General features: G+C 45.2%; 2 protein-coding genes across 3 annotated transcripts; both read right to left on the bottom strand.

Moving 5' to 3' along the window:
• Positions 1-2507: 2507 nt before the first annotated feature.
• rps6kc1 (ribosomal protein S6 kinase polypeptide 1) lies at positions 2508-19469 on the bottom strand. Of its 2 annotated transcripts, XM_029141156.3 has the most exons (16): positions 19270-19468; positions 18294-18329; positions 17407-17527; positions 17168-17283; positions 16986-17079; positions 16841-16894; positions 16314-16721; positions 15878-16002; positions 15698-15796; positions 14096-14143; positions 13425-13557; positions 10837-12486; positions 9988-10077; positions 5835-5917; positions 4079-4174; positions 2508-3880 (listed from the first exon to the last, which is right to left on the bottom strand). In XM_029141156.3, exons 1-16 carry the CDS (start codon positions 19369-19371, stop codon positions 3779-3781), a joined length of 3357 nt encoding a protein of 1118 aa, XP_028996989.1. In that variant the 5' UTR covers positions 19372-19468; the 3' UTR covers positions 2508-3778. The 2 variants fall into 2 exon arrangements, with proteins under 2 accessions (XP_028996989.1, XP_055362390.1); XM_055506415.1 differs by lacking the exons at positions 2508-3880; positions 4079-4174; positions 5835-5917 and adding an exon at positions 7073-7524 and having other exon boundaries at positions 19270-19469.
• A 69-nt stretch (positions 19470-19538) lies between these two features.
• Positions 19539-22945, bottom strand: moxd1l (monooxygenase, DBH-like 1, like). Its single transcript, XM_029142228.3, has 13 exons — positions 22607-22945; positions 22383-22529; positions 22060-22209; positions 21891-21974; positions 21655-21810; positions 21449-21551; positions 21086-21258; positions 20888-20976; positions 20703-20799; positions 20555-20614; positions 20349-20467; positions 20153-20231; positions 19539-19955 (listed from the first exon to the last, which is right to left on the bottom strand). Exons 1-13 carry the CDS (start codon positions 22883-22885, stop codon positions 19800-19802), a joined length of 1692 nt encoding a protein of 563 aa, XP_028998061.1. The 5' UTR covers positions 22886-22945; the 3' UTR covers positions 19539-19799.
• Positions 22946-23584: the final 639 nt, after the last annotated feature.

The following is a 23584-nucleotide window of genomic DNA, read 5'->3' as shown; positions in this document are numbered from 1 at the left end:
CATGCCTGCGCACTGGCTCGGCGCCCTTCCACACACATCACTGGCGCCCACAGCGCAACGAAAGGAGACACCTCGGGTCTGGGGGGGGGGTGAGGTATTGGTAGTGACACGTCTTTTGGGCACCGGTTGGGACTCCTTTAGCATCTGAGCCTCTCGGATCGTGACTCACGCGGGCACCTGCGTTACGTAAAGACAGGCCTAAATCCAATGTGGCAGGAAGGTGAGGAGGAACAGCGCTCAGAGCAGCAACGATAACCGGCACTTGGAGTGGACCACGCGTTATGCAGCAAGACACCTTGGCTAATTTGACTTGAAGGGAGTTCAGACACCACATTTAAGCCACACTTATTGTCTTGCTCTCCCTAAGGCTTTGGTCCTTTAAATCTGGCTCCACTGCTAAAATATAGCAGCCCTGTTTTCCAATTTATCTGGAAACATACAAAACTACCAAAAGTATAAAGGACAAAATGTTTATAGGACGTGTTTCATGGGACTTTAAGGACCTACAGCGTTTCTGACGACCCCTCAGTGACACGAGAGAGCAGAGCATCACTGTACGTGGCCATAAAGCTAATGAAGGATCAGTAGCGCACTGTACAGTAGGTCAATGACCTGTTAACGGGATCATTGAGTTCTCAAGGTCATTGAGTGGTTCATTTCTGAGATCTTTTTAAAGATATTAGCTGAAACCAATTCTGTGAATCGAATTACGTCTTTGCTAGTTGAATCATCTGCTCTGTTTTCTGGTGTCTGAATGTCTAAATGACAAAGCTGCTCCGTACCATCAGCTCAGACCACGACGTGACACAGCCCAAAGCATGAGGCCAGTGACCCCACGTTGACACGCAGTATGACAGTAGTCATGAGAGCTGCAGAGCTGATCATAGAACCTAAAATAATTACAAAACCAATAACAGACCAAATGATTGGTGTCTGTTAGTTTGTTGTATAGAGATGGCTGCATAGAGTAAAGGTGAGTTTCAGCTTTACCAGCTGCACAAGACGGCGCACAGACACCTTCCCATGTGCTCTTTAAAGCTGCAATGCAAACTGTTGTGTGTGTGTGTGTGGTTTTAGGGAAGGAGGGGCTCGACAATGAGGAGGCATTGTGTCTCTTCATAATGACATCATGGCTCTGACAGAAGCTGGAGAAGATGCCCGAGGTCTCAGAACATAACTCTTCAGCCTGGCGCAAGTGTGTGTGTGTGTGTTGGTCCCTGGGCTATAGGAGTCCTCCTGGGCCTTATGAATGAAAGTCAAAGCGTCAAAGACGAAAACAAAACCTGACCACCAGCAATATGAAGCAGAGGGCAGGCCATTTGGCTGCTGCCTACTCGCTGGTGCCTCTTTATGGAAGCGATGGGTGCGAGAGCTGAAGGGAGGTACATTTGAGGCGAGGGGGAGAAAGAGAGAGGTGGGTAAAAGACCGCTGAAAGAGAGAGAGAGGGAAAGTGAGGGAGGTCCAGGAAGTTGCAGTAAAGGGTTCAGGGGTCAATTCAGCCTGCAGGCCCGGGTGACGCTTTCAGGGCTTTGAATGCGAGAACTGTCCTGCATCATGGGAGTCCTTGGCACGTCCTCCTAATCTTGCCTCTGACCAGACGGATCCTTCCCTGTGGCTCTGTGCACACAAAGACATAATGTACTGTACACACACATGCAAAACACATGCACCTTGGTTCTTTGTGTGAAGCACAACGGCCGCCGGGGTTAAAAGTGCTTCAGTCCAGAATCTGCAGTAAGTAAAAAAAACAGTGGCAGCACAGGATTCATGTAAAGGCACCTGTCACCACATGGTGCACACTTTTACAACAGCCTGATATTTACTTCCCGTTGAGCCACTGTCATCCTGCAAATTTGAACTATTAGAGGGAGGAATTCTTCATGCGGTGACAGAAAATGTGCTCGGAGGGAGTCTGGAGCGACGTGAACGCCGTGAAGGCACATCTCACATCTGCGGTGAGTAAGATTGACAGGTTTCGTCTCTGAGCTGCAGTGAACCTCTCGCCCTGAGTGCGTGTGTAATGAGAGACAGGTCTTATGACAAACACTAATCAGCCCCGCGCTCTCGACCCTGTGGCAAATGAGGCTGACACAAGAGGACGCGGCCTGACACCGCGAACAAGTCCTCTGACCTGCGTCTGCGTCCAGACGAGCACGTGTCACTTCAGGTAAATGCAGAAAGAAAGGAAATCAAACGTGCAGAAGTAAAAGACTCCTACTTTGCAAAGTGACTGTGGTTGGAAGGTTGTCGTGACATGACTGAGTGTCTGCATTAACAAAGGGCAGAATCACTACGACTGTGTCCCAAAAGGATCCCAGTGTATCAATGAGTGCTGGCTACGTGTTGGCTCGTATTACGGTCACAGTGACACTTAGCATGAGTGACAGCCTCTTTCTAGGAGCGTCATCAGTCCAGCTGGGAACCGAGGGGCTGCGGCCTCAGAGCAACACGCTCACCGGCTCCTTGCACATGCAGGAATACTTCAGTAGAAGAAGACGCCGTACTGTTCACATACTCATCCAGGTTTATTGTTCTTCAGAATGTGGCGACAGAACAGACTACAGAACAGCAGGCTGAGCATTCAGTAGGAACACAACAAATCTAACATCACAGTTGGAGTTTGCTGAAAGTGAAGGGGTGGTTCATGGATCTTGGAAGTTAGAAATTCAACATGTTGCTCAACACATATCGGACGGCAGTGCAGTACAAGTGGCGGTGGAGTGATTACGAGTGCAGTTAGACAATCTCATGGAAATACAGTTTGATATAGGCTCCAGTGTTTGCAGAGGTCTGATCTGATTATACAGGAGATGATATCCAGCCTGTGATGCAGCCGACATATTGAATAAGATCTGAGGCAGGTTAGCGAAGGTGTCGCTCAGACATAAAAAAAAGGATTTGACAGTCACTGAAGTGTCTACGTTTGCTCAGCATAACATGCTAGAATAGACTGTTTTGAGAAGACATCAACTGTTTGATAGACTTTTTTTTGAATAAATATATTACATAAATCATATTCCTGCATGCAGAAAATGCATTGTGCGATATTCCTAAAAACAGCAATATCTTAAAAGGGCTGGTGGTTCAAGGTTCATCCTCTCACTGTCAGCACAGAAAAGAAGTCTTTATTTGTTTAACTGGCCTGACCTGCAGTTATGAGCCACTAAAAAATTATTCATAAATAAAATTCTCTCCAGTCAAAAGCAGAAGTCCTCCTGTGTTCATTGGCTTTGCATAGTGTTCTTTTCTGGTACCGTATGTGAGCTGGGTGGCAGTAAAAGTTCAATGTTTAAATAAGAAATATCCATTTCTCAACAACACAACTCCAGAACTAAACAACGCCCAATCTGTGTCCATGTAATGTCAAAGGACGTAATGAAATGTGTTATAGATCATATGAATGCACATCAATGTTTACAACTTAAATTTGCATTAGTTTGAACACCACAGAAATGTCACCTGTCAGTCTCAGTCGTGTCATTTTGGCTTCCTGATACCGAGAGGTGCAGAAGTGACAGGATTGTAGTGGCTCGTCACCCAGCACAAGTACTTACCATATAAATTATTGCACTACACATATCAAGTGTTCCCTGCACCAACAAAGTTACATGGTAAACCTCCTATGAGATGAAGGAAGGAACGCTGTGCGAGGAAGGGAATCTGTTTGTGCAGATAAGCATGTTCTAGGATTTACTGTGTTGGAGGAGTCTGCTTGTCACAGCGGTCAGTTTTCCATTTAGAAACTCTGGGTTCCTTCAGCTGCACTGAGTTCAGCATCTATGTGGGCCAGTGCACTCTGGCAAAGAATGGGTGGGACTTGATATCGTCTACGCCTCCCACTCCGGCACCCAGTCTCTCCGTTGGGTTGTACTGGAGCAACTGCAGACATACAGACAGACACAAGCTTTATTTACACAATCATAGAAATGAACAATGAATTAAGCTCAGGTTTACAAACAAGGTTTTCACACACACTATATTTTTTCCCTACTTGTATTACATTTTACATGCATGCGTAAATCTATTCAGAATTTGCTGTTGGGTTTTATATATTCAAAACATAGAATATAAATTCACCTGCTCAAGCAGAGATCTGGCCTCCTCTGAAACAGACTCGGGGATGTTGAGCGTCGTGTGGCGGCTGATTCCTGCTGGATGGCACCGGAGCAGCGACTGTGCAGAGGGAAGGAGGGGTGGAAAGCAGAGGGGCCGATCAGTATCACATCAAAACAAGCGAGAGACCCTGACGTACTGGGAGCTGAGGGGAGAGATATACTGACGCCCGCAGAGCCTAGGTCAGAGCGGGGCCACAGAGACGGGACAAATAGGAGGAGACCAAAGAGCCCGAGCACCTGAAAAAACACTGATCACACCAACTACAACACCAGCATCATTTTACTACTGTTGCTCTTTCTTGGAACTGTGTGTGTGTGTGTGTGTGTGTGTGTGTGTCAGAGTCAGAGAAAGTCATAGAAATAATGACATGGAAAATAGTGTTTTGGTTTGTTTGTTCTTGGTTTATGCAGCTTATGGTTAATATAAAGCCATTTGTTTTTGTTTTAGCGAAACCTGGTCCAATCAAACTGCTGCATTCAGCTCGTGCAAAATTGTTGCAAAACTATTCCAAGAAAAGAGTAATAGGGAGCACGGAACCTGCAAGTGCTTCTCTAATCACCGAATACAAGCCTATTGTTTAAATAATTGACAATAATAACTGTAATCATTTTACGTGGCAACAGCACAGCTACACGTAGAAAGTGAAAATGCTGGAGCAGAACGTGTGCAGCAGGAGAGAGCGGTAAACTGTTTGCCTGTGTGTGTGTGTGTGTGTGTTTCCCATCAGTTAGGTCGGCTGCCTCGCTCCCTCTCTCCTGATACATGCTGCAGGAGATCTGGCTGGGTTCCTAGCCACAGTCAAGACTGCTCCAGGCAAGATCTTATCCTGCAAGGATCAAGAGACACTATGTGTGCTTGTGTGTGTGTGTGTGTATCAGTGCCAGGTCCGTACCCAGACATAATCATCAAAGGAGACATCTGTGTAACTCAGCGTTTGTTTTTCCAGGTAAACGGGTGTGTATTGTTCGACATATGACACTAACCTAACCCCAACTCATGTTTAGGCCATTAAGAGGAACGACTGATGACTGATATAAAACATGGCCACTGGCAATCAGTTAGAATTTATTCAAATTTATTAGACAATGAAAAATTTAAAGGACAATCTGCACCTGCACTGGGAGTCTGTGTGTGTATAATGCTTTGTCATCAAGAGAGCAGCAAGTGACGATTAGCATGTGTGTTTGTGTGCATGTAAAACAGCTGAACGTGTATCTGTTGTTTTGCAAACAAAAGGCACCAAGATGCCCCTTTCCTCCACGGCCGGTCTTGAAAGAAGGCGCTGATCCTGGACCAGCTCATGCGCCTTGAGAGCTGCCCCAGTCTTCACCTTCCACGCCGGTGTGAGGTCGGCATGCTCTGAGCCCAGCACTGCTCCAGGAGCCAGCAGAGAGGCCCGCCGAGAGCCGACCCCTTGGCCCAGCAGATGGAGCTCAGGCTGGGGGAGAAAGTCACACCGACACCCCTGGCACTCCCCGAGAACCCGAGTAAGAGACGGGAGCCAAGACGCACCTCACACACGTACACAGCAAAAAAAAAAAAAAAAAAAAAAAACATGCACTCACACACCGAGAGACACGCGCACAAAATCACACACAACCTGGCACGACCATAAAGAGTGTGAGAGAGTAGAAAGCCAAGACACCTACAGACATCCCATAACAATCCCATAACACCTTAGCAACAAAGATAACACTTTTAATACTTTTTGACTCACCATGCCAGTCAGCAGCTCGAACAGGATGGCGCCCAAGCTCCACCAATCGCACGCTGCCGTCTCTTCGCTGATGCCTCCCACCTCTGAAACGAGAACAAAAACAGGAGCAGACGCAGGTTTATCAATAAGTCAAGAAGCAGACAAGAACAATCAAGCAGCCATGGGTGAACAACGAGAAAATAATCGTCATATTTGACCAAAATGATACTTTGATCTTAAGCTTACAAGCTGTTTTACGTGCTTCGCTTAAACTGAGTGACATCTTGAATCACTTACAAAAGCACGGACACAGTCGCACACACACAAACAAGTGTGGGTCTCATAAAAGGGTGATTTGCATAATAAAAAAGCAGTTAAATTGAGGAAACCGTCTGTGCTGTAACTTCACACCATCTGCATGACCTGACCTCAAACACAAAACACACACACGCATACATATAACACACACACACACACACACAGCACTGAAATTTTTGCTTACTTTTTCCCCTCCCCTTTATTGAAAGAGATGTTCGTCACAGCACAAAATATATTTTAATTACCAATTCATTATCTGCTGATTTTTTTGTTAGTTCATTATCAGTTATATGAATTGAAAATGTCAAAAAATAAAGAAGTTTTATTAAATGTCCTTTTTTGTCCATTCAAGATATTGAATAACAAAGTTAAGGGAAAAAAGCTTGATGAAAGGCTTTGACCCTCACACTGTACATTTCAGTGAGACACAGTGACCAACAGTGACACTTCGCTAAAGTTGAGACTGTTCACTGCGTCACTAACTGTGTGTGTGTGTGTGGTGTGTGCGCGTGTGTGTGTGTGAGTGTGTGTGTGTAAGCTAGCTCTGCCGGGCACCAGATGGCCTCTTGTGCCGCTCAGCTTCCCTCCACTCCACCCAGAGACCAGGCTCCTCAGCTAGGGGAACATAGGAGACAAAGACCCCTCATTTCCCGGAGGCTGCTGGGAACTGCAGGGCCCCAGTGCAGCTCTCTTGCAGCCAAGGTTAGAGAGGGCTATGATACGACTTGCACACTGCGCATACACAAGACACACACACACACACACACGTACAGCCAACTGAGCAACCAGTCTCCAGGGCTCCCCAGGATTACTGTTTTGACAACCAAGGAGAGGAGATCGTCATTGAACGGACTAGTGATACCTGCGTAGTTAGGAGCTGGAGGGGAGATACTGGACACACACACACACACACACACACACACGTCTCAGAGCAAGGTCGATGTCATCACAATGGATTAATGTCTAAGGAGCTGCAGGGAGAGTACAGTGGAGCTGGCTACACTTACCGCTCTGTCAGAGCGAGGCAGGGGGAATGGGAGATAGAAAGAGGATGGGAAGGGAGAATTAACTGCATCCACAGGCCATGGGTCACTCAGAGCCCACTGTTATAACGCGCTGCTGTGGAAACCTTTACATCTGACCACTCGCCTGATGTTGGAGTTCTTGAACAGCACATAAAACTCTCACACCGCTCTAAGAAAACAAAGGACACTGAGGAGGTCTCATACGCTGCTACAACAATACATTGCATTCACCTCATGGCTTCTCCTTCCGTTTCCCTCAACAATGCAGTTCCCTCTCGCTTTGTATCTTAATCACAGTCCGTCTCCTCTCTCCTGGGGGCCATAAGGAACTTTCTCTCTTCTGCTCTTCGGCCGACTTCCCTAAAAACCTAACCGACAGTCATTGTTGAAAGAGGAAGCGCATCGCTGCTGCAGGTAGGAAGTAAGGAGGGATTGTTGCATGATGTTCCAAGACTGAGCGTTTCTTGTGTGAGGACTCGGAGCTGAACTCAAAGCCCAGCTAACGCTCACCCGTGACTCATCCTCACTGCAGGTAAAAATATTCAAATATCATAAGCAGAAGTACGCACACAGGGTGCAATGTTTGCCTTGAAAGGCTTTTTTAAAACAGTGATGATACCTAAGTGTTACAAGAGGAAGTAAACCATACATTAGGTCACAAGATCAGCAAGTAAAGGGTCGTCTGGAACACATTTACCTCAGTTACCTGAGAGGGGAAGAATACTGCATTTCCCTTTTCTTAGGCATTAAGGACAATAGACTTTGGCCTTGCTTCCCCCTCAGTGGAACGAAACTATTTCCATTTCCACACAGCTCAGGTTGTGTCACAGCTTTTTTTTTCTTTCTTATTAGAGAAAAAAATATTAGCCATTTGATGTTTATCAATAATGATGGAATGGTGAGAAAGTAAATAAGCTGAAGTGCAGAATAAACAGATTAATACCCTGCTGCTGTATTTTCCGAGTCCACTCCCGTGTTTTCTGGGTGTGAATGTGAGTGTTTCGAAAACATGTTCCCCTCCTTCATACGCAGACACACACGCACATACGGTCGCAGAAGGCCCCCTGCTAGCTTTCTGGCAAACAGTCATAAATCTGTCATCAGGAATGAAGCTGTCGCTAGCGCTGACCCCATCTGGATAAACAGCAACGCATAACAAGGGCACAAGAGACACGCGCTCGCTAACCTGTTCTTTAGTGTGTGTGTGTGTGTGTGTGTGTGTGTGTGTGTGTGTGTGTGTGTGTGTGTGTATTTAAAGATATATTCTGAATAAATACAGAAGGCGTCATTAGAAGTTAGGAAAATAGGTCACAGTCATTTATTTGTAATAATGGCGACAAAAGGTGAAGAGAAATAATAAAAACGGACAACGTTGTCCGTGTCTGATGAGGACAGTCTGTGGATTTGTGCGTTGTAGCTAAACAGCAGCATAACACCCCCCCTGCTGTGTACCACTGCCTTGGAGCCACATGATCCAGCCTTGTTTGAATAATTGGACCTTACACACCTGTGCTGAGGTCAGTTCAGATCCCGTCCAGATTAAAATATTTTACCCATAAAATCTGTGTTCAGGATTAAGTTTTGCTTCTTTAACAAATAAAAAAAATCAATTTAAAGCATAAAAAAAGAGAAAATAAAATAACTAGCAGGTTTAAGCATGATGCATTCGCACAAGCTAAATGAAATAATTAAATAATAGTATGAACACGCCTAAGGTAAGCGTTTCGATTTTAAGATACATTATGCATAGAGCTCCTTCCGCTCCTGGAACATATGCCTCCACAAGCTCCTAACCCCACTAGGCTTTTAACCAAGCTGTTGCTAAGGGAGTAAAAACACACACTTTGGATATTACACAGAGCATTTGTTGCTTTCAGATTTATTACAAGAGCGTCGTACCGTATGTTCTAGACACAAGGAGAGTTTAAATCTGAAGTGACCTTTCTGGATTGATGATGAGGATGAGTATGAGAGCACAGCTTAATAAAGTGTGTGGACAAGTGCGAGGGCCATTGTGCGTGTCTCAATGTGCTCCAGTGTTTTTGGAGAACAGTTATACACAAGATGTCATTAAGAACATTACACATCTGTCAATCTATCCAACAGCCCAAGTGTGAAGCCATATGCTTGAAGCAACATATTGGAAAAGTTAGCCACCCATAGATGCCAACACACACACACACACACACACACACACACACACACACACACACACACACACACACACACACACACACACACACACACACACACACACACACACACACACACACACACACACACACACACACACACACACACACACACACACACACGCAGACGGGCTAAGTAGGGACACAGCGCTGTAATCTAGCAGCAGTTTGTTTTAGGCCGCTTTTAAACAGCATGTCAGAGCTGCCGCTAGTCTGCTGGAGGCCACAATCCTGCCTGACTGTTGCACAACAGCACCCTCTAATGGACAACGAGAGAACTGCAACACATTTCTAGGACTGGAAAAGCAAACACATCTTCCACATCTTAACCAGTCAAGCTGTTAAACAATTCCAATACGTACAGTCTGCGCTGCTCAGTTAAGAAGCTGCCTTCGACTTTATAAGAAACCCAGGAACATCATCTCACATGTTCATATGCCCAATACTCTATTCACACACTTGTTTTTCCACTGGTTATGAATGAAGGTTTTGTGACCATGGGAATGTGCCCTACTTATGGCCCCGCGTGCCTGCATAGAATTAAGTCAACATGAACCTCACACGCAAAATGAGGTTCCTAATTAATAAATGTAGAACGCAACGATAAACGGTGTATCCTGAATTGTTTGCATGTCTTACCTGGTGCACAGTACATATTAGCGATGGCATCCCTGTCGCAGCACTCCTCCACGTCGCACCAGCTACAGAAGTAGGTAATCTGAACGTGGCCTAGAAGACAGAGGAGAAGACAGCATGTTGAGCTCAGGATCAAAATGTTAAACCGTCACTGAGCGCTCGGACACCGTCAAGTGTCACCGCGACACTCCACTTTCCAAACTGTTTACTCACCTTTAGAGCACTTCCTTCCTCTGTTCCTTTCTGCCTCTCTACATCCCTCTGTGAGCTTTTCAAGCACACAGCCTCGACGATTACTCCTGTTTAGTGGCTACCCGTTAACGCTATCATTAGAACTAATGGTGTCATTAGGTAGCCATGGCCATTAGTCTGGGCTAGCCAGACTGATGCACCACACTACGCCGTTGATGGGCCCTTTAGAACAATAATTACCACCAGGGAGACGAAAACAGCCACTCAGCTAATTAGACGCTTGTTGATAACGAGGTGGAGAGAGATGATTGCAGGACGACAAAAGAAGAAGTAGAACGGGAATCTGTGACCTAGTGGTAAAACAACACTTTGCTTTCTCAAAGAGCCTTTATTTTGGTAAACAGATTAGATCTGGTGGACGGATGAAGATACTGAGTATAAGCTGTAAATTTTAACTTGATCAGAGGATCCACCAACTTTATGTTGCATCTTAACAGTGATGTGATATTATATGATACACGAGTGTTTAGTCGATTTTAAAAGGATTTTCATTTGCTCACTCAGTCTCAGGTTTTCAGAGTCACCTTGTAAAAGGGTGTAATAGACAAATAATCAACATCTACTCCAGAGAAATGCCTGTAGTGATCGTGAATGTCTTACCTTGGTGGTCAAGCAGGATATTGTTGGGGTTTAGGTCTCGACAGATAATGCCCTCTTGATGCAGGGAATCGAGGGCTGTCACCATCTCCACAGCCCAACATCGCACGAAGTCCTCCGGGATACGAGCTTGGGATGCAGCCAACGACAGCTCGTCCAGCTCTGCGAACAGCCGCGATACTTCTTTATCAAATTCAGTGCCACCTGTACTACTAATACCCCCTGAGGATTCGCCATCAAGGCCTAATAAATTTGCAACCACTTCACAGACCCCAGTCCCATTTGTGGCTGGGATGGAGCCTGCGTTATTGCCGCTGGAGTCTGGAACCAAATCAGCGTTTGCTTTTGTAAAGGTCTTCAGTTTCTCACTAGTAAAATCATCTTGTGCAGCTACATCAAGGGAGAAGTCAGTATTTTGGCTTTCAGGATCAACCACCATTTTGTCAGAGGCATCTTGCCCAAATGCCAGACTGTAGTCATCCCACAGTGAGTTGAAAGGAGATGAAGATGCAACACTTATATCATGGGTCGCAGAGGCTGCGCACAGAGAGGAAAGCTCTTGTTCCTCTTCATCAGGCTGACTATGAAGCTGTAAAACATCCGGCTGGACAAACTTCTGAGGAGAGGCTGTGGCCTCAAGGAGACAAGCCCCAGACGTCTCAAATTCCACCTGTAAAGGGTCAACAGTGCCACTTGTTATAGGAAGATTAACCAAAAGGTCTGGAGGATGACCCTCATCCTCCACAACTGCCTCTTTAAATGAGATCACTGGTACTGATTCATTAGAGCCTTTATCACTAAAGTCTAGCCCCCAAGACTCTGAGCTGTGGCCTTTGAAGTCTGGCAAATCCTCTGTCACATCAGAGTCGAGATCAGCTGTAGGAAAGAAAGGGACCTGCTTTTGCTGCTTATGAGGGACCCGCTGCTCCCCTAAGGTGAGGCAGGTCACCTCACCAGCACTGTCTTTGCTGTCAATGCGGAAAAACTCCAGTGGCGTGTGTTTCGACTGGTCCAAAGACAGAGGCAGAGCGGGGGACGGTAGTGGGCTGAAAACTTCGCTAGTGTCCTGTGCTTCGCCAAAGTACTTCTCATTGTCACAGGTGTGGCCACTTTTGTCAGAAGACTCCGTGAGGAAGCCGAGTTCCTGAGAGCTGATGGGTGAAGAGAGGCTGTCGTTGCTCGGTAGTGAGCGACTACGCGAGGAGGTGGCGGTCAGCGCAGTGGGAACCTCCAGTGATAACATTTCCTGTTCGCTCTTCTCCTCCTCCTCCTCCCCCTCCTCCAGTGCATCCGGTTCTACTTTGTCCTGTTCGTACTCATTGCAAAGTGTTAAATAACTGTTGGTGCATTCTTCCTCCGACGTGGCCCCAGAGTCTGACTGCTGCCCACTCGGTTCAATGAGCCTAGCAGGGAAAACCCTTTTAACAGGAGATGCCGTGCCCTTTCCTTCTTCCTTTTGTAGCCCAACGTGAGAACCAGAACCGGTAAGAGGCCCAGAACCAGAGCTGGCTGAACCTGCATCCAGCTGTGGGACAGCATGCTGTGGAGAACACACAGCCGCCGTGTGGCTCTTCTGGATGAAAGGAATATCAAAGCTCTCCTCCAGGTTGGAATTATGCAGGTACTTTCCAATGTGAGACCAAAGTTTTCCACCTGAAAAAAAAAGAAACAGGAAATTGAAGAAAATTGGTTGTTTGTTTAAGGAATAAGCAAATAAGTATAATTTTTCTCCCTTTGTAGTGTAATGTTAGCACTGTGACTTCACACACACACACACACACACACACACACACACACACACACACACACACACACACACACACACACACACACACACACACACACACACACACACACACACACACACACACACACACACACACACACACACACGTAGTGTGAGCAATAGGAAGCTAGCACCTGTTGTGTATGATGAGAATAAATAGGGAGTTCACAGTGATGATAATGATAGCACGGCAGCTCAGTGGCTTAGAAAGTAAAACCATCCACATGTTGTTCTGTCCAATGTCACTCAGGTCATTGCCTCCCTCTGTCTGCCCGTCTATCCTCATTCAAAATCATCAACTGTAAACAATACACTATAGAATCATACAGGCAACACTGGAATCTGTGCATTACAAAGCTGGGACAACTAGCTGTTCTTTGGCATTTCATCACCTATTCCAGATAATGTTGAACAGCCACATGTCACGGTCCTTACTGTCCACTAATATTAGCACAGGGTGGTTATGGAGTACACCAGATTGAACGCATTAAAGGCCCATGAAAATAAGGCTGTATGTTATTGTACGAACTCGCTGCACACACGTTCTAGAGCGAGTGGGATGTAAGGAGGCCCAGGTGTTGGCATAGCTAATGAAGCATGTCGCCACCTGGTATTCAAAATAATGACCTGTGACACATACTCATCTCTATCAAACATCTGTCTAGAACAAGGGCAGAGAGAAAGAGACAGAGAGAGAGAAAGAAAGGTGAGCGACGATAAAGAAGAGGAATCAGGTGAAGTACGGGAAAACACAGCTGGAGCTAAAGAAGACAAAAGAGGGACGACGTGGACGAGTGCCTCTTACCTTCAGCATAGTGCAGCAAAAGGAAAACCGTGTCTTCAGACACAATAAACTTCCTCAGCTGCACCATGTGGGGCACAGAATGAGGCATGATGGTCCTTTTAGTTTGTCCACAGTCACTGCTCCGCCTCAGACCCTGCAGTCAGAGTCAAAAGGTGAATATTTTACATTCAAGGAAGCACAAAAAGGTGCATTTAAGGACAAAAGGAGAAAAGCAAAATTAACCCAAATAAGAAGGACACGGATGGGGGAGGAAGAGGAAGGTGAGTGTTTAGGTTGTGTGAAGACTAAGGTGTTGAAAAAATGAAAAGGGGTTGTGGCAAAGGAGAAACCTCCCATTAACATAGTGCCAGCTATGCCCCATGGCTACACAAAGTCACTGGATTCATCAAGCCACACACAGCGCGTGACTTTAAAGCAGCCACACAAATCTATCAGCGCTACAAGAAAAGTTCACATTGGCAGAGTGTGTGTGTGCGTGTGTGTGTGTAGTCATGTGTGCTTGCACCGTGCGCTGGCATCTGGCACACGTCTCACACCTGAGAGCAGAGGAGCTGACAGGGACAGGCCCATTAGAATCAATTACACTGGTCGCACACAGGGGCTTCTGGCACACTTCACGCTTACAGTCAAAAGGACAAGGATGCTGGGAGCACACACACGCGCACACTTACTTTTAGGATGAAGGTCTCCTGTGTTCGCTTGTCCACAACTAAAAGGACCTGTGATGAAATAGTGCCATTAATGTCATGTTTGAAACCGACAGACAGCCTAAGATGATGTAGTGCTTGTGTCTTCCAGAGCAGTGTTTTTCAGCGTTTGGGTCAGACCGCGCATGAGGGTCAATGCAAGATAAATGTAGGGCGCTAAATTATACTAGAAAAAAAATTTGGTTAAACAAAGCCATCATAAGCATGTGTGACAAACAAAAGCAGACAAATACACAACGTATCTAAACTGAATCACTCATTTACCGGACTAAAATTATGTGCATAGATAAGATGCACTGATTTTCTTGCTGTGATTTAAATTTCCTTTTGGCAAATGAATAAATATGTCACCACAGAGCCTTCCAATGCGTCATAACAGAAACAGTAATGGGTGCAGTGCCATCTGTGCATAAAGTATCTCTCCGGTCACGTTCCTTTCCTTTTTCCTCTCTGTCTTTCTAATGTCTCCATTTCTTGCCCTGAGCCTGTCTGTCACATCTCCATTGCTCTTCTGCCTCTTTACCGTCTCAGGGGAGAGCTGGAGCATATGTGTGTGACCCGGTGTGTGTTTGCGCATGGCGCCGCGCTTGCATATGTTTTGTGGGTGCGTTCTCTCTCTGTGACCCTTGCTGGGACCAAACAGGTGCAGGCTAAATGGATATGAATGGAGCTGTGAGTAAACAAAGTGGCGGTGCTAGCCAGGGCACTAATATAATTAAGACGCAAACATCAGGGAAGGGGGGAGGTGGAGAGCAGTGGCGGGGTGGGCAGTAGGGTGAGGAGCTCTCTCCATCTGTCCCCTCTGTCCCCATTAACAGGGAAAGTAGGGAAGAAGGAGGAGCAGGAAAAAAGAGGAGAGGAAAGCTGGGCCATTTTTGGAGAGCTGACCTTCCACGTACTTCCATTTTATAAAGTGCCTCTGACTTGGTTCTAAAATAAATGGAAATTTCTGCCTGTGCCTCTGTGGAGTACCACATGTTGGTATTGTGTCAACATTTTCCTTGGGGTTGTGTGCGCTTGAGGATGAGCATCATTGATTCAATGTTGTGTGTCGCTTTCTGAGCCGCTTGCCAAGCCATTTCATGGCTGAGTGGTGAAGTTGCTTCACCAGCAGCTGGTTGAGAGGACCGGCAACCTAAACTGACCTTGTGGCGATGCTAAACACACAGAGACACACACGCACACACTTATCCTCTACCAAAGCGCCCAGTAAATCTATTACATTTATTGCTTCAGATAAAGGAGACTGTTGAAGAAGAAAAGGACACCGGGAGAAATTACCATCCACATTTTGGTCCCAGGTCATGATTACCTACAGTAAATTAGTGTCTGCTGGGCCTGAGGGCAAGTATTTTGTAAGGTCACGGTTTAATTTTAAACAACTCTCCTTTTGTATTTAGTTTTCAAGGACAACATTGGACTTTACACAAAACAAAGTGTTCTTCTTATTAAACGCTCACTTAGCAGTAAAATAATAATAGTCTTCTAATTAGATTTATAAATCAAACCAAACAAATAAACAATGTAAAAGTTTAAAGGTAAAACCTCTTGAGAAGTTAAACTAACCTTGTCGATGACTCCCAGGACTCTATAAGCTCTCAGCTCCTCGGCCAGACTCTGCTGGCCTCCTCTGCTAGTGGATGGGCAGCAGTTTGCCCCCAAAGCCTTGGAGAGAAAAAAAAAAACATTATTCCCAAGTGTAAACTGCAAATGTGCATTTGTACAAGTGATCTCCCTGCCACTTACCACTGTCTGTGTTGATCCTTGACCCATGTTGCTTCCCAGATGCTGACTAGATATCTGCTCTGCACGCATCAGATACTCAGCAGTCTTCTTCTTCACTGCCTCTCGCCTCGTGGGACTGGGCTCACCTGAAGTAGGGTTACAGACAAATCCATTTTATATACAAAGCAGTTTCTATGCAGCGCTAAACTCTTTTATTCTAGTATCGGTAAGTAATAACTGACAACAGAAATTATGTTATTGTAATAACATGGGTTAAAACAACAATGACAAGGAAATATCTTTAACATTTGTCTCCTGCCCTCTGCAGTGCAAGATTAAGGTCAGTTAGAAGGTTCTCTTGGTCTTTGTCTGGTGATGGAAACTTGGAACAAAATATGCATTGGAAGTAAACACTATAGAGAATCTCACCCACTCACTCACTTTTGACCACACTGACCTTGCACTCCTTGCAGGATCAGGTCCACACCACTGCGATAGTAGGAAAACGCTGCCTGGTAATCTTCCTGTTTTTCCTTCTGCACAGCCAAACAGATAAGCTCATTGGCTTTGTCCAGGTAGTCTGATTTTATGTCCTTTGGGTTTCCACCACTGGCTTTTTTCAGTGGTGCTCGGCCTGGCCAGGTGACCTCCGGGTTAGGAGCAGAAGAGGCAGGGACTGGGGCAGGAGATGGGGTACGGCGATCATGCAGAGGGGGCAAACGAGGGCTGCAGCTACTACTAATGTTGGTGGCTCCCCCAAGTGGTTGGTTTGGGGAGGTGCGGCCTGAGGCCATGCCATCATCCAGCTCTGCTAATGAGTCCGTATCTACAGCCAGGGACGTCAGGTCACTGTCACTGGATGGGCCTGGGAGGGACAGAATACAGTCAACACAGGAGGATACACACATCTGTGCACACTTCAAAATAGATATACTGTGCAGAAAGCAGCAGATATTATAGTTTGTAAAAATACTCCTTTTATACCTCCATAATCAGATGTGATAGTCAAATCATCTGCGCCACTGATGTCTCTCTGAACTGAAAAACACATTCTCACATCTCTGAGCAACTTTAAATTTATAATTCATATAATGTAATTTCTGCAAGAGTGACGTTTTTGTGATCCCACCATCAGAGCTGCAGTCTGATAAACTGTCAACCAGGAAGTCAGAGTAGGGCTCAGGTGGTCCAATGAGCTCCGAGCCGTCGTGGACCTCACCTCCCTGGAAAAACATTTAAGACACTACAGTGCACTGTATAATATGCATGTAGAATACATGTTTCTTCATTTAAGACTGGCTGTGTTTTTACCTTGAAGAAATCTTGAATGTGCTGACTACTATAGAGAACAGGTATATTAGCAGAGAACTGTAACAGATCCTCGGAACATTGTCGCCTTTGCTCAATTACCGAGTCATCAAAACGACCTATATAAATAAACAAACAGAAGACACACATAGTGGGTGATCATATACACATTTACATTTTGTTTTAGTTTTCTGGTCTGTCTGGCTTCATCGGGAAAACAACATCTGACAAAGGAATCTTACCAAAGACTTTGGCCTTGGCAAACGGAGGAAACAGCTCAGACTGGCTGCATACATTCTTGTGAAGCTGCCAGAGATTCTGATGAAGCTTCCGGAAATCACTGTATCTCTTCCACACTGTTATCTACAGGAGGAGGCACAGGGCAGATGAATGGTGACAGATGTCCGAGTTGAGGGAGGAGTTTAAACATAAAGCTTCACAAAACAAGCTTAGTAAACAGCTTGAAGAAGTAACTTGACTTGGCTTCTTGGAACCACTGAAATATATTAGATATCTTAACCTATACAGTACCTTCTACTACATTGCATGTTGTAAATGACCATCAAATTCAAGTTAAGGTCTTGATCTCATCACAGGCTTGTAAAATAACTTGCCAAATACAAGGCAAAACATTCAAACACAAACCTCAATCAATAGTTGATTATTATGTAGGATAGGTGCAATGTGATACAAGTCCAGTTTTCTAAATGTCTCTGCTGGAGTTGATGTAAGACAAACCTGGCTGACAAGCACTGCCAGACAGGAGCGCCACTCAGTAATGGTCCATCACTTAGAGACACATGAGGAAATTGACATCATGCTCACTGCATTAGCACTGGCTCCATGCCACCTTGTATCTAGTATAAGACAGTATGTGCTTCCTTTGCTACAGCACTTGTAATAATACATTGTATAATACTCACTGAAACTGAGATTAATATTTAACTTGATGAATAAAATCTTGTACATTAGTACCGACAAACAAAAAGTGAAACTTACATAAACCACAATGGGCAAACGGGGAACAACAATTCTCCTGATTCATTGCTTTATAAATAAAGCATAACTCATTAATTTAAATGTAAAAACGCACTGGACACCATTTAGTAATAATGATTTAAAGTCCCACCTCTTGAACATCTTCTGGGTTTCTCCTAGAGATGATCTGTGGAGAAGAGAGACACAGCAGCTTACGTATGTGTAAATCCAATGTCAGCGACTCCCATCTGAGTGTAGAGCAGAAGTCAGACTTGGTTTCGCCGCAGAGGCGGTCTGCAGAGCTGTCACAAGCTCTGAATGTGACAATGGCCGCTTTATGAGACAGTGACGGACATCTGGAGTGTTACAACGGGACATCACCAACGTTCATAACAAGCACAGTGGCCGATAGGCAGACACTCCCGTCCTTTCCCTGGTTTCTCAACTGACGGCGCTCACGTAGCTTTTAATACCGCTGAAGTTTAATAATGTTAATGAATCGTAACACGCTTTCCATTTTTCATGTCTCCCAGTAACAGAGGCTGTGAGCTATAATGTGTTATTAGAGTGCTTGCAAATAAAAGCCTGGCTCTTCTAGAAAGCAGCTGGGTTTGACAGTGTAAGAGATTTACATCAACGGACCCCAGGGCATAACAGATATTGTTTATACGGATATTAGTAGCGTAAATGGCGTCTCTGAATGAAAACAACCGTGTCGATGTCTGACATTGTCTACTTGGTTTTGTTAACCTTGGTCCATATCCCTCGTAACATCGCATGTGTTATAACAAAGCAGGATGGCTAGCTAGCTAGCTAGCTTAATAGCATTTAACACAATCGAATGCAATCACTGTGGGGAATATTGCTGTTAGCAACCAAACATCCCAGTGGGAGTGAATAAACACTGTTCAAACATAACCGCATCTGAATATGCCGGTTTGCTCCATGTGAGGTGTTTATAAAAGCTACCACCACTGTCAGCTAATCACAAAGAGGCTTAATAATGCTACGTGGGGTTGAATAATACCTGCTAGCACATCTCAGACTACACAGCCAGCTAGCTAGCTAGCTAAAAACACCCCCAGTATTAGGCTAGCTCTCTGTTAGCCGTGCCCCCGTTTACTCACCCTAGCGGTCACTTTGTACACAGTATAGCCTTTCTTGTGCGTTTTAGGGTCCGTGACAGTATAAAACCGAGCAAGTTCTCCGGTGTCCCGCTGCGACGACATTCTGAAAGTGACAACATTGCCAAAGCTACCAGCTTGTTAGCCGTACACATTCATTACCAACAGCAGAGATATAGAGATAAGTTAGAGCTCCCCCTGCGGACGGACTGTAGAACTACATGCCGTGATGTCAGAAAACACGTTTTAATGTAAAGCAGAAAATTCAGATATATTATTTATCGTTTATTCCATATTGGTCAATTGCATACAATACATGGTTCAGACAAGAATAGCTCCTATGCTAAAAAGATGATTGCATATTTATCCTAAAATTCTCAAACATTGACATTTTCCCTTTTTCCCTAAAGATGAGTGTAATTGTCTATATTTGTTCTTTTCAAAACAGTTTAACGTAGGACAGCAGTTTCCCATATGGCACCTGACCTTTGAATAACAAATCTAAAGCATAGCTACATACAGGAACAACCACGTTACTCTATCAGAATGCAGAGCAGCAAAAATATCATTCCAGCTGGATTGAAGAACCATGAGGTGCACAGTCCCTGTGATGCATTCCTCTGACAAGTGGCATTTGGAGTCTCCATCATCTTCCTGACGACTCCCTCTTGGTACACTGCGAATCTAGCCTGTGGAATAGGAAATGTGATTAAAAATAGAAAAACAGCTGCACTTTAAATAATTTGACTTCCATGACAAATGAGGTGTGTTGGAAAAATTAAGAGTAAAAAAATTCATTTTTTGAAAGCAATGTGTTTGGCCACAAAGAACAAAAGTAAGCAAAAGTAAGACTAAACGATAGCAGCATAAAAGTATGAATACTTACATTTTCATCACTGACAATCTGAAGCTGTGGTAGCGTCTTTAGCAAACCCTCATACTGAACAATTTCACTCTCAGACATTCTGTCAGAAATGAAAATATAACAGAAATCAGACTCATAACAGAGCTTTAAACCCCTCAGCACCAACAATGCTGCACACAGAGTAAACAGATAATGCCCAGAGCCAATGGTCTCTCACTGGTAGTTTGAATTTCGTAGCTGTGTTGTGTTCGGATGGCTGATACACTGGGAGATCTTTGTTGCAGGATAATAGAACAGGAAGGCCAGGCACATCTCATCTGTGGTCGCTAAGCCCATCTGTCGGAGGAGTAGAAGAAGAACGTCCCCATAGTTGTGTAATAATTAGCTTACAGACTACTGCAGTAAGTATGAATATGTACCAACCCTAGTGACTGCAGTACGATTGACAGTACTGTAGGTGCACTCCACCACAATGTCATCCCCCTGTAATGGGACAAGTAATAAGCTATGATTACTGTGTGTGTGCAGCACAAATAGACCAGAAGGTCATCATTCAGCTTTGGAGTCCTACCTGCTTGACGGTTTTAACCTTTCCTAAGTGGGTGACTTGCTGTAGATCAAAGTCGTAGTTTTCATCAAGGCCAAGGAAGTCGATTTGCTTTCCGTCTCTGTGTTTAGAACGAAGGGTTTGACGTCAGAACTTGCGATTTCATTTTAAGTTACTCTGTCTGTTTCGTCATGGACGCTCCCTCTTACCGATATTGCCCAACTCTGACTTTCCTTCCCGTCAGGTGCGTGTGCAGAATCACAGCGAACATTTGAAGGTCAGGCATCGGATTCACAAGCTCAGGACCGAGAGCAAATATAATTAGAAGTATTGCCATAAACAACAACACATCGTCATTGCTCACTGGTAATCGTCCATGTGTTTCGTAGCAATGAAACGCCGAGTACCTGGGAGATCACAGTGGTGTTACACACCCCATAGGTGTGGAACTCTTCGGCATTCGGAGGGATGTTGTACTTCAGATGGCCAACTTCCAGCACACCGGCGGTCAGGATGCCCACGTCATGCTGGCGCAGGTTAGTCGTGTAGTGTAGTCTCAGTCCCGAGGTGTCTCTCCTGCCTTTAGGAGATAGATTTGAGTTGTGTTTGAAGCATAGGATACAGGATGAATCTCAATCTATTTATATAGTCTTTGACACTGCAGTAACATATAAAGCTGACCACAGCTTTATTCATTTTTTATGGTCATGTTGAAGCAGTACTAACACTATTAATAATACAGTAGTATACACAGAAAAGTCACATTGTACCTTTTACAGAGTTTGGATTGTTGTAATGGATTTCCAGCCTATAGAAAGTGCTTCCTTCTCCTCCTCCTATTGGAATCCCTGCACTTTCTGGAAGTGTCGTAGCCTGAAGTTTTAAAGATCAACAGCACATCTTCAAAAAAAAGCCGATACAAAGACGCCTCGTAAACTCCCTACGGACGCTTGACCCCACCCCCACCCCCCCTCACCTCTCCTCCCACTGCCCAGGCAGCCACGACCCCGAAGCAGCGGTCCCCCATGTCCCCCTGGAAGCACGGCCCGTCATATTCTTCCCTCACGAAGAGAGGGCAACGGTGCAGGAGCATGTGATGAACAAGGTCTCGGTTCTCAATCATCGGTTCCACCTGATGTTCAAATGACAATGGATTCGCTTTATCAGAAGAGTGATTCAATATGAGCGTGAATGTGAAGAAAGAGTCATTACCTCATATATGTGGAGTTTCGTAATTAAGTTTGAAAAGCTCATGACCTTGCAGTGGTAGTAGGTCTGCACAGGAGGGACGGTTATCTGCAAAATATTAACGCCAAAGGAATTATTTATTTTATTTCCTTTCCAGTAATTTCAAATATTAACCCAATCCAACTGCTCCTACATTCACGGTGACGTCGAGGTAGTTGGAGCTGGATGAGGCGGTCCTGGGAGTGTAGTTGAGGAGGTTGATCTCCCTGGTGCCTCTGCGGGCGCCGTGGTAACTTATATCATCTGTTGTGCCGTAGGCGTAAATCAACTTGACAGGCTGAGCCTGTGAAAGATATGAATAACATGTTGAGACATGGTGAAGGAACATTCTGGGAATCGAACGGGAAAATTTCCCAAAACAGACTCCAGATGGATTCGTCATGATATACAGTAACGAATGGACAATGAAACAACATTGTACAATATAATAATACCCAGACAAAAAAAACGTCTCACAGTAATCTCAACGTCCTGGTCATCACATGTCCGGAGGGGCCTCTGAAAAGTTAGAACGGTCTGACCGTCGGTTTCGCTCGTGGACAGGAGGGTGTAGCTCTGTTGTTCATCCACCAAAGGCCTGGAGTTCCCAGTCGCATGATAGTCCTGATGGATAAAACACAGTTAGAACAGCAGCATTAAAACTGAAAACCGTTATAATTTAAAGTGGCATTATGACTTACGGCAAAATAGCTTCCATCTGTTCCATAGCCTCCTATGACCAGGTCTGAGCCCTTCATCCCTCCGTTGGGACTGAAGCCGATGCCCACCCACCCCGTCGTGTTGACGGCCAGTTGGAAGGTCATTATTCCCTGCACATTGTCAAAGCCCCACTTCAGGGACACCAGGCTGTCCGGGTCCAGGTGCACCATAAAGGGCATGACGGGGTCCAGGTCCCCGTTTCCCTTCGTCGAGACCAGGCACAGCGAGAGGAAAGGAATGAAAGGAAGCAGACAGCGCATGATGTCTCCGCTGGGTCGGACGTCTTCACACTGAGCTCAGTGTCTGTGGAGCCAAAATGCACCCCCCCCCACCCCCTGACACACCTGTGCTGCTGGGAACCCAGGTAAAAGGGCCTAGTCTGTGTTTTACAGTGCACCCTCTGCCTGCCTCCATCCACAGGCTGCGGTCAGGTGGGCTGCACCATCCAGTAAACTGTACCCACCTCACAACGCCTCCCTCCGTGACAGCAACTGGCTCCACCGGTTTTCTGGATTCAATTGACAGAAAAATGAAACCACTTCTGGAGACACAGGTGTTTTACATTAACAAAGGGGGGAGGGAATGTACAGTGTACGTCTCAGACCCTTTCTTTGTTTTTTTTGGCTGTGAATAGCCCGGTCATTCTTCGACTGTTCTACTCAGGTTCTCAATTCCATTTAAATCAATTCACATTTAGCTAGAACAGAACACAAAAACACGAACAGTGGAAGAACACTGTTTATAAAATGTTTATACATTCAATCCAGGCTGGGATAAGGAGATAGACAGCAAACACAGCAGAGCCAGTCAGAACCCATCGGATAAACAGAGGGACATAAAGATGCAGCAGCAAAGAGTTTATTAGAGTAATACTAGAATCTGAATTAACCATTGGTATTACTGCTTTTGGTGGCAGCCGACTCTCATGATTATTAATACTGGAGACAGATGGTTTATAT

This window comes from Betta splendens, chromosome 24 (genome assembly GCF_900634795.4).
Source record: "Betta splendens chromosome 24, fBetSpl5.4, whole genome shotgun sequence".
Taxonomy (NCBI): domain Eukaryota; kingdom Metazoa; phylum Chordata; class Actinopteri; order Anabantiformes; family Osphronemidae; genus Betta; species Betta splendens.
This window is presented reverse-complemented; position numbering and strand designations above follow the sequence as displayed.

Coding starts and splice junctions, on each gene's coding strand:
- rps6kc1 (XM_029141156.3), bottom strand. CDS start 19,371: ATGTCGTCGCAGCGGGACACCGGAGAACTTGCTCGGTTTTATACTGTC. Junction 18,330..19,269: donor TGTACAAAGTGACCGCTAGG/GTGAGTAAACGG, acceptor TCTTCTCCACAG/ATCATCTCTAGGAGAAACCC. Junction 3,881..4,078: donor CCAGATCTCTGCTTGAGCAG/GTGAATTTATAT, acceptor GTATGTCTGCAG/TTGCTCCAGTACAACCCAAC.
- moxd1l (XM_029142228.3), bottom strand. CDS start 22,885: ATGCGCTGTCTGCTTCCTTTCATTCCTTTCCTCTCGCTGTGCCTGGTC. Junction 20,468..20,554: donor ATCGTACTGCAGTCACTAGG/GTTGGTACATAT, acceptor CTCCTCCGACAG/ATGGGCTTAGCGACCACAGA. Junction 19,956..20,152: donor AGATTGTCAGTGATGAAAAT/GTAAGTATTCAT, acceptor CCTATTCCACAG/GCTAGATTCGCAGTGTACCA.